The sequence below is a fragment of the Marmota marmota genome, unplaced genomic scaffold, assembly GCF_001458135.2.
Source record: "Marmota marmota marmota unplaced genomic scaffold, marMar, whole genome shotgun sequence".
Lineage (NCBI taxonomy): Eukaryota > Metazoa > Chordata > Mammalia > Rodentia > Sciuridae > Marmota > Marmota marmota.
The window spans coordinates 2,337,244-2,347,442 of record NW_025999864.1 but is presented as its reverse complement, the minus strand read 5'-3'; the positions used below and the strand labels follow the sequence as shown (position 1 = coordinate 2,347,442).

Sequence of the window (10,199 nt, the reverse complement as noted above, 5' to 3'; positions counted from 1 at the left end):
TTTTTTTTTTTTTTTTTTTTTTTGGAGGGGACGATTATAGGGATTGAACTCAGGGGTACTTGACCACTGAGCCACGTCCCCAGTCCTATTTTGTATTTTATTTGGAGGCAGGGCCTCACTGAGTTGCCTAGTGCCTCACTTTTGCTGAGGCTGGCTTTGAACTCATGATCCTCCTGCCTCAGCCTTCTGAGCTGCTGGATTACAGGGGATTACAGGTGTGTGCCATCACACCCAGCTTCCTATTTGTTTTTAATTGCATTATTTAAAATGCTTTTTCCAGAAGCTAAAGCTGAATACCTTTTGCATATGAATATCAGTTGCTAATATCATTCTTTAAAAGGAATCAGAGCTCCTTGGAGACCTGGATGAATCTAGAACTAGAAAAGGAAATATACAGAATGGGCCTAGAACATCTTATAGTGCCCTCAAGTAGGGAATACTCTCCCACTACCATCCCAAATAAATGAACAGCAAATGCATACACACTGTGTTTGGGATATATCACAGGGACACATGAATCAACTGCAAGTTCCCAGTGGTCAAAGGTAGAATAATTTGGGCTGCAGATGTGGCTCAGACAGTAGCATGCTCACCTGGCATGCGTGCGGCCGGGGTTTGATCCTCAGCACCACATACAAAGATGTTGTATCCACCGAAAACTAAAAAATAAATATTAAAAATTCTCTCTCTTTCTCTTAAAAAAATAAATAAATAAAGGTATTGTGTCCATCTACAACTAAAAATATATATATATTAAAAAAAGTAGAACAATTTGAGCAAAAATAAATAAATAAAATAGTATTGGGGTTTAGGGCAAAGTATAAAACAAATATCATTAAGTCCATACTCATATAAATAAATGTCTGAAACAAATGGAAAGAAGACACAAATTTCTTAGGCAAAAGAATTCCAAGTAATTTATCAGAGTATTTCACTCTCAAGGAAGTGTAGAACATAATTCCCCACTGCTTACATATGGGCTGAGCATTGTGATTTAACACACACCACACATACTCACAGAGGCAGGAAAACAAAGTAACTTTACAGTAGAGAAACCTGACTAACACTGCCTCAGGAGATGATCAAGGTCAACATCAAGTCATAAGTCTTGTCAAAGGTACGTACCTTTGATGTGTGATTAAAAAATGGCGCTTCACCTCTGCAATTTTCCTCCCCAAAACTTCTAGCCTCAGTCAAATCATAAAAGAAAATGCAAGACAAACCCCAGATGGGTGATAATTACATAAAATACCTGACCAATATAACTCCAGGCTATCATGGTCATCAAAACCACAGAAAGTCTGAGAAACTCTTACAGCCAAAAGAAGCCCAAGGAGACACAACAACTAAATATAATGTGTGCTATCCTGGATGAGATCCTGGGATAGAGAAAGGACATTAGGTAAAAATAAAGGAAATATGAATAAAATACAAACTTTAATGTATTAATACTGTTTCATTATTTGTGACAAATACACCAAATGTATTAATACTGTTTCATTATTTGTGACAAATATACCATACAAATACAAGATTTTAATGATCAGGGTGCCGCAGTCTGGCTGGGCACAAAATCACGAGCCACTCAAGCAGGAACAAACTTTATTTCCAAAACTCCCGTGAATGCCACGCACGTGGCCTTCTCCAGGGACACACTATACCAGCAGGAAATCCCTCCTCCGGAATTCCCTCCTACCGCACTTCCCCAACCAATGGGAACTCTCAAATTCCATGCGTCATTCCTACTTGGCTATGGTTCTCAGCATCAGGGAGACTTGGTGTGGGGTATATAAGAACTCTCTTTACTATCTACATAATTTTTCTGTAAATCTACAACTATTCTAAAATTAGAACTTTTTTAACCCTTTATTTTAGTGTTACCCACTGGAAGAGGCACCAATGTCTCGTTTCAGCATAATAACTGGGCTGGCAATATAAATTACATTTATCAATTATCCCTAAGAAATAATATATACCCTTTCTTATTTTTAATGTGACTTTTAAAAAATTTAAATGCATATCTTTGTAACTCTTACCCATTAGCTTTTCATATTCTCGGAATTAAAAGGCAACTTATTTTTAAATAAAAGTTATTTAAAAATTTTAACAAGTAATGCTGATGGTGTCTTTGGGGTGGAAATGATCTATAAATACGAAGTTTTCAAGAACAAATAGAAGAGTCATTAAGGCCCCTGTTCTGTAATGTGCTGTTTGTTCTTTAAAATAAACACCACCACCCCCAACCCTGATGGAAGGTCCCCACTGCCTACCCAAGACCCAGTGCCAAACCTGCACATGAAGATGCATGGCCATAGTAGAAAAGCCTCCCCAGTGGCCTGGGTTCTGGCTTATTTTAGGCTTTCACCACCCTCTAACCTAATCCCAGGCTGCCAGGGCTCTCTTACTGACCCACATTTGCAGCCATCTGCTCAGCAGCAGTGTCTACTAAGGCACCTTCAAAAACACCAATTTATTCTTTAAAATTTTTTGAAGTTAAAATGATCCTGAAAGTACATTATCTCCCTTTTTTCAGGCACATACTTGTAAAAATTATGTAATTTATGCAATTTGAATTATTTGATGTATCTCAGGAATTAAAAGTACACATAAGAGGAGAAGACAAAGTAAGTGGGAATCTTGGTGTTACTGCTGTTGACCGGTGCATGCCGAGGCAAGGTCAGAGTAGAAATTAGAAGTTTATTAAAGGACAGCAGAAAAGACTTCTCTGGAGGAAGAAGGGGACCCAAGAGGTGGAATCCGTGGAAGTGCGATTGTCTCTCCATTTTATAGTTTTTGGTGATGGAATGTAGGTGGGAAGGCCCGAGGGGTGGGACACAGGTGGGCCAAAGAAGTAATCTGGGCAGGAAGGACTTCATTAACACTTCTTTGGGATGGGCTATCTCCAAATCTGCTGGGGCTGTTCATTAACATTTCTTTGGGATGGACTTTGGGCCTAGGGCTTTTCTTGGGACTTCATTAACATTTCAAGAGTTGCTCAACTTTTCCAGAAATTCATTCTCAACATGGCCTCCATTTTAGATTTCACTCCATATTAGACCCGATTTACCTAACTACACTGACTGCCTAATTTTAAATCTGGCTTCATTGGCACCATTAATAAAGACATTTCTTGCTATTATTTTGGCTTATCTTCAGCCAAGACCTTTAGTGGTTGTTAGTCAACTTTTCATGGTTGTGAGAAAATCAACTTGAAAGGAGGAAATTTTCATTTTGACTCAGTGTTTGCAAGGTTTCAGACACGGTGGCTTGGCCCCATTACCTTGGGCTGTGGCAACAAAAAACATGGCAGGGAGCACATGGTAAAGCAAAGCTGCTCACCTCGTGGTGGCCAGAAAGCAGAGGGAGAGACCCAGAAGGGAAGAGGCCTGGGACAAATTATACCCTTCAAGGTCCTGCCTTCAGTGGCCTACTTTCTCCAACAAGGCTCTATCTAGTTGGCCCTATCATTGATGTATTAATACATCAGTGAGGTCAAAATCCTAATGAATGAATTAGTTCCCCAAGTCCCCAAATTTAAACACTGCTGCATTGGGGACCATGCCTTGAGTGCTTGAACTTTGGGGGGACATTAAGTATCCAAACCAGCCTAGGTATGATGGAACATGTCTGTAATCCCAGTTACTCAGGAACCTAAGGAGCAGGAGGATCACAAGTTTGAGACCAGCCTGGGCACCTGAGTGAGACTCTGTCTCAATATTAAAAAGAAAAAAATAAAAAAGGGCTAGAGATGAAGTTCAATCATAGAATATCCCAGAGTTCAATTTCTGGTACCACGAGGTTAAAAAAAGGATAAAAAAGATCCAAACTGTAAGTTACAATGACACATTCCTCAGACCATGCAAAAGAACAACAAAGTGGATACCTTAAAATGCTCACACTAAAGTGACTGATTTTTTTGTTACTAGACCATCACAGAGAAGCACAAAATGAATGTTCCAGAAACGATGAATGAAGTTCTTGATATGTCTGATGATGAAGGTATGAAAATGTCCTTTGAGTTCATATTAATTATGAGTAACTGTTTTTGTTGATTCTTGAAAAAGTTCATTGCAAAAGTGTTTGGGGAAATATTGAAATGTTTTGTTGTAGTATCAGGAATACGTATTTTTCATACACTTATATTGTTCGCTTAAATCATGCAGTTCGTAAAGCCAACGCCCCTGAAATGCTCAGTGATGGCGAATATATCTCAGATGTTGAAGAAGGTATTTGCAAATTTTTACTGTAATGAAACCTAACTACCAGCTTTATCTTTCATTTCTTATCTTTGAAATGTAACACTTCCTTGAGTTACTAACTTTTCAAATCATCTTGAGATTATTAATTTGTATATTTATTTAAAGAATGCATATTTAGTACTCCTGTCTTAAGTCTCACTCTTTGAACCCATTTTCCAACTTTAAAACAGAAAAATGTCATTAATTATCTGGATTATTTTCTATTTGTTTCTGTCAAGCAGAAAACTGATGTTTGTATTGTTTTCATCTGAAATCTAAAAAGGGAAAATTGATTAATATTTATAGTTAAAATATTTTATAAAATAAGAAGAGGTGTCCTTACAGGTAAGTTATCAAATGCCATTCTAAGATTTATTCTAAGTTTTGCTGTAAAAATTCCTTTTGATATTGAGCTAATAGTGAAAACTCAACCTGAACAAAAGTATTTCCAAGATATAAACGTTTAGTAATGATTTGATTAAGAGATCAAATATGATTGTAGCTATACTTTATGTGTTTAAAAAATCCATTTGTGCCTTAATTAAAACACCATGCTTTTGATCAGGTCAGAGATATATATATAAATACATGAATACATGGCATGTCTACAAGATCCATTGGAAAACTAGCATTTTTATAAGTGAATAAACATTGTAGGGATGGCAAATTTGGAGTTTCACAAAAATAATGAAATGTTTACTGTTGTAGAATCTATATTATATTTAAGTTTCTTTCTTGAATCATTTAACTCTCTATTGTACCCTTAATTTGCCACTTCTCACAGCACTTTTCTGTAGAATCCATCTTAGTGTTTCTGGTCTTTTTCGTTTTTTTCCCTACCTACTTTAATTTTTGGTTCCTTTGATTTACACAAATTTCACTGGAAACCTAAATAGTGGAAAAACCTGCCTGATCCCAGGTCATTTTAACTTTTTCAGTATTCAAGGATTGCTTATAACAAGTGCATTATGGCTGGGGACTGTGCACCCAGGAGAGCTAATGCTCTGCGATCTTCAGGGACCTGAGAGGACCTACCTTATTGTTCATAAATGTTTTGATAAATTTATAGGTTTTTAAAATTAATTTCCTTTCTTTTTCTCTAAAGCATTAAATAAATGTTCATCTCCCTTCTATCTCCAAGTAGATCATCTTTGTATCTGCATTAGGACTTTTAGAATAATATGTCTAGCTGTCATACAGTGTATTGTCAAGCAACATTTCTGAGTAATAAATATTTTGGGTGCAGAAGATAAAACAGATTATATTCTTACATGGATATATATATATATATATATATATATATATATATGTATGTATATATATATATATATATATACATACATACATACACACGCACACACACATACACATACATACACACGCACACACACATAAACAACATGTCAAAAGTTTGCTTTCAAATGAAATAATTGTGAAATATGACAGACATAAAAACTGTATTGGTCTTTTAACAAAATATCCAAAGTTAGCCACACTGATGAGAGGCCAAGTTTGAATGGACTATATAACAGTCTTATATATGCAGACAACTGACAGAATAACTTCAAAATGAGATTCATTTTGAATCTCTAAATTTGAAGAAAATAGATCCAGCTATTTAGCTAGAAATCACAATCATTTCCTTTCTCTCAACTTGCAAATTTGAAATTCAGAAATTTTAATCATATTTGTTTCACAGATAAATTTTAAATTAAATTAAAGATTTAATTTAAAAATTCTTTATTTCTTGTTTTATGGGTGTTTCCATGGACTATTGAAGTCAAGTTGATTTCACAATGTCATAGATTTTGATGTTGAAAGAATAATTCTCCATTTTATTGACTTTCCTATGGCTTCTAATAATTGATTCGGGCTTTGATATATTTGACTAAGTTCATGAGGGAACTGGGCTCTAAATGCTATTTAGAAAAAAATCTACATTTCCCATGTAACAGTTATGTAAAATAGGTTTGCTATTTTTTTTCCCTCAGTCTTTTTTATTCTTCCTCTGGGCATATCATCTCCATTTCCTCCTGCTCTTCCCCTCCCGTCACCAACCTGGTCCCCTGTATGCATTTCAACTTGTATATATCGATCTACAATTTAGGTGGTATTGAGCACAGTATTCTAGCTGTAGCCTAATCAATTCAGAGTAGTAGGGCTACTGCTTTCTCTATGGAAGATATTAAAAACCAATTATTGAAGACTAAGATTTGGGGGGGGTTAAAATAGACATTTAATTCAACTCACTGTCAGCTAAGGTTCCTTACATGAACTCTGCCAAGCCACATTTGCCCAATCATGTGTTTATGTTGTTCTCTGATGCATAAATTAGCATTTCTATATTATTGCAAATCCCCAAACCAATCATTTTGAAATTTTTAATTCTAAAAAGACTCCTACAACTTTAATGACAGTTTTGACTTCTGACTCATTTGCCTGATGGTCTCGCCAGAGCTTTGATTGTCATATTAGTTGGATTTATTGCTGCCAGTTTGAGTAAGCCCTTATGCATCTGTAACAAATGTTATCTCCATGAAACCATAGGCATGCTATGAATAAATCTATCTATAAGAACTAGTGAGAGATCACCACATTGGTATCCCAGGATGCTGCGGTTTAACAGAAGCTTTTGGAAGCAAGTAAAAATAATAAGCAACATATAGTGCCAGCTTATATTGAGAAAGAGGAATGAGTTTGTAATATGGAAAAATAAAATTTTAATCTTAACCTATAAAAATAGAGTAATTATCAAGAGATTAATGCCAAGACTGGTCTCTTTTCCTTTTTCTTCTTGGCTTTCTCCTTGTTTTTCTTCTCTTCCTTTGTTCTACTAATGTTCAAATTAATTTCTAAAAAAAAAAACGGAAGAAATCTAAGGAAAACAAGTCTCCACAATGTTATCATTTAACATTGAACTATGAGGCAGAGATACAGAGTAGAACAAAGGTTGCAGGGTCAATGCTGAAGCCAAGCAGGTGGAGCAAAGACACAAAAGAGCTTTATCTAGGTGTATTGTTAGCTCACAGCTATGCAGATGGGGGCACGTGGAGCTCCTCTGAGGGACAGGCAGGTTTATAGGTCCTCAATGTTCTACTGTCTTTTGTCTCAGTATTTATTACATGCACATTACCTTAATATACATACAGAAGCAATATCTTGATTCTAGTGCCAGTTAAATTCTTATGTTTTGCAATGCAATTTGCAATCTAAAAAGAAAAGAAATATGAAAGGAAGAAGAAGGGAGAAAGGAGAGAATACATGTAAGAACAAGAGGGTAGGGAGAGACAGAAAGAGAGAAAGAAAATTGAGATTAAGGGCCAAGTTCTTCTAGTTTGGGTTGCCCTCCTAGGGGATTTCAAAGTGGCTTTGGTTCAACTTTGATCTTAAATTGCAAATCCCTATAAAGTGTCTTTTGTAAATTTAAGTGTGTGTGTATGTGTGTGTATGTGTGTATAATTTTAGCTTGCAGAATTCTAGTGGGATGGGGTATAATTACAGATTTAAAGAACTATAGATGGGACATAACGAGAAGTGCAATTAAGCCAGGCAAGTAAAAACCAAACAGGCAGCTCTATGAAATGTAACTGTACCAGGCAGGTTTATGAGACATCAGCCGAAGGAGACCAACCCTTGGCGGGGAAGAATCATCTAATTCTTAGCTACTGAAAAAACTGATAGGGTTGCAAAATCTCCTTCAGGATCAAATTCACACGCTGAATAGTAAAAGAAGAAAGTAAAAGGCCAAGTGCAAGTGTGGTAGGAATAAGTTTGATATAAATGATAAGCTGTGAAATTCAGCAGATAGTGACGTAAGGGTGAGGAAGGGCATGCTCAGCTCAGCTTTGTGCCCTGTGGAAGTCACAACAATGAAGATCTACTGATTTCCAAGAACTGAAAGGACAGTTCGGGCTCCTGTGAGCCCAGTCCTGCCATTACACTGGTGAGGAAGCAGAGCCACGAGGTTAGTGGCAAAGCTGGTCAAGAGGACAGGTCTGACACTGTGGTTTTAGATCATCTCTTTCACCACGGTTGGTCTAACTTGATCTGTGTTCTTATATATGGAACCCAAGAGCTCCTTGGTTTTTTACCTACAGAAAGGCAGTATATTTAAGGTGGTTTGAGAAAATTTGAATTTGAGTTTCGGTTTGACCTTCTGTGGCTGCAAGGCTTTGAAAATATTCCTAACAAATCTAGACCTTTCTTTGCAAATGTGGAATAAAAATAAACAGCACATTCAAATGACACCTCAGGGCTAGAGGAGGTTTTTGTTTTTTCCTTTTTGGTAAATACAAAGTGCCATCCAATTATAAGGTGTGTGTATTTAAACTCAAACATGTTTTTAAACCTCATATTATCTCTGGATAAATGTCTCAGAGTGCTAAAGAGTAAAAAGAAAAAAAAATCTTTAACCTTTTTACAGCTTCATGAAACTGGCTCTGTGGCTAAAGAAAGTTAAACAAGTTGCTTTCTTAAAAGGCTTCTCAGATCTCTTTGAATCTTTGAGCGAATCACAGTAGTATGTAATGTATGTCAACCATTTGCCATAGAACAGCTCTGTCCCCAGGCTTGTGGAGGACTAGTGTTCCTTTGAAAACACTTTGGGAATTGCTCTATTCTGGTCAAGTAGACAGAACCTAAGTTATTCAAGTAAATCTACTTTTTAGTCTCTACTTTTTAGTCTATACCATTTGTACAAATGAACAGTTAATGGCTGTAGAATGTCCTAAAATAAATGCTAGCATAAGGAGATTGCAAAAATTTGCCACTTTTCAATTATGTATCTATTAGCTCCACCATTTAGAATCTGAGTGTCTTTGTAACCTTAAGCCTCCATCTCTCTCCATATCTTAGTGTTCTCATTTGTAAAACAGATAACTACTGCATTGATTCTGGCAAAAGACAAATACTGTAGTTAGCATGGTGAGTTTAATAAATGGAACATGTGCTGGGCGCAATGGTATAAGCCTGTATTCCTAGCAACTTGGGAGGCTGAGGCAGGAGGATCACAAGTTTGAGGTCAGCCTGACTTAGCAAGACTTTCTCTCAAAACAAAAATGACTGGGGGGGTATAGCTCAGTGGTAAATAGACCCTGTATACAATCCCAAGTACCTCTTGCTACAAAAAAAAAAAAAAAGAAAAAAAAGGAGTGGAGGATAAATATACACCTAAATAAGGTACACATCATATTCTTGGAAATGCAACACTGTCACAAGATAATAATAATTCTTTTTTTCAAGAATTTAATGAAACTACCAAAATGGACTTTCCTCTGACTGGGTAAAAGAAGTATGCAATTCAAAGTAGAAATTCAAGTTCAATAAATATAAACATAATTTTGGATAGATTTTAGGAACTTAAAGCAAATGATTTTGGTAAACGCATCAGCATATTCTCAATTAGGAGAGAATAAATAGGATTTGGTATGATCCAATACTCAAAAAAAGAATAGGAATTGCTTTGGGAAGTGTGAAGTGGAATCTTAAGAAAACCACCAGAAAAAAATACTCCTTAGAACCTTTTGCCAAAAACCTAGACTATCCTGCTACCCAAATCTGCTAATCATCCTAATAAGTAAATAGGACTATTATGTTATTAGCTAAACAGGTCTGGAAAGAGGCCATAAAGATTAGCTTCTCTCAGGTGTACCAAAAATTAAGGTGTGTATGTGTCTGTGTCTGTCTGTGTGCGGTGGTTTTGTTTTTTGTGGTCCTGGGAACTGAATCCAGGAAATTGTTTACCACTGACCTATATCCCAGCCCTTTTTATTTTTATTTTGAGACAGGCTCTTGCTAGGTTGCCCTGGCTGGCCTCAAATTTGCTATCTCCTACCTTAGCCTCCCAAGTCACTGGATTTACAGACATGTGCCACTGTGCCTCGACACTGTGGGGTGTTTTGTTTTTGCAATGCTGGAGACTGAGCCCAGGGCTTTTGCACATGCTAGGCAAGCATTCCACCA

The 10,199-nt window shown here is 36.4% G+C and overlaps 1 protein-coding gene and 1 long non-coding RNA gene across 44 annotated transcripts in view; one reads left to right on the top strand and one right to left on the bottom strand.

Moving 5' to 3' along the window:
* Ank3 (ankyrin 3) overlaps positions 1–10,199 on the top strand; it is a 503,325-nt gene that overhangs the window by 377,546 nt on the left and 115,580 nt on the right. For 29 of the 43 annotated variants that reach the window (XM_048814103.1, XM_048814271.1, XM_048814128.1 and 26 more), the window contains 2 exons: positions 3,927–3,999; positions 4,164–4,226. In XM_048814103.1, coding sequence (XP_048670060.1) covers positions 3,927–3,999; positions 4,164–4,226 — 136 coding nt within the window. The remainder of the gene's footprint in view (positions 1–3,926; positions 4,000–4,163; positions 4,227–10,199) is intronic. The other 14 variants (XM_048814115.1, XM_048814189.1, XM_048814137.1 and 11 more) reach the window with 1 other exon arrangement.
* On the bottom strand, positions 1,583–9,350 carry LOC125620064. The gene is made up of 3 exons (XR_007351652.1): positions 9,340–9,350; positions 8,487–8,493; positions 1,583–1,721 (listed from the first exon to the last, which is right to left on the bottom strand). It is a non-coding gene; the product is annotated as an uncharacterized LOC125620064 (long non-coding RNA).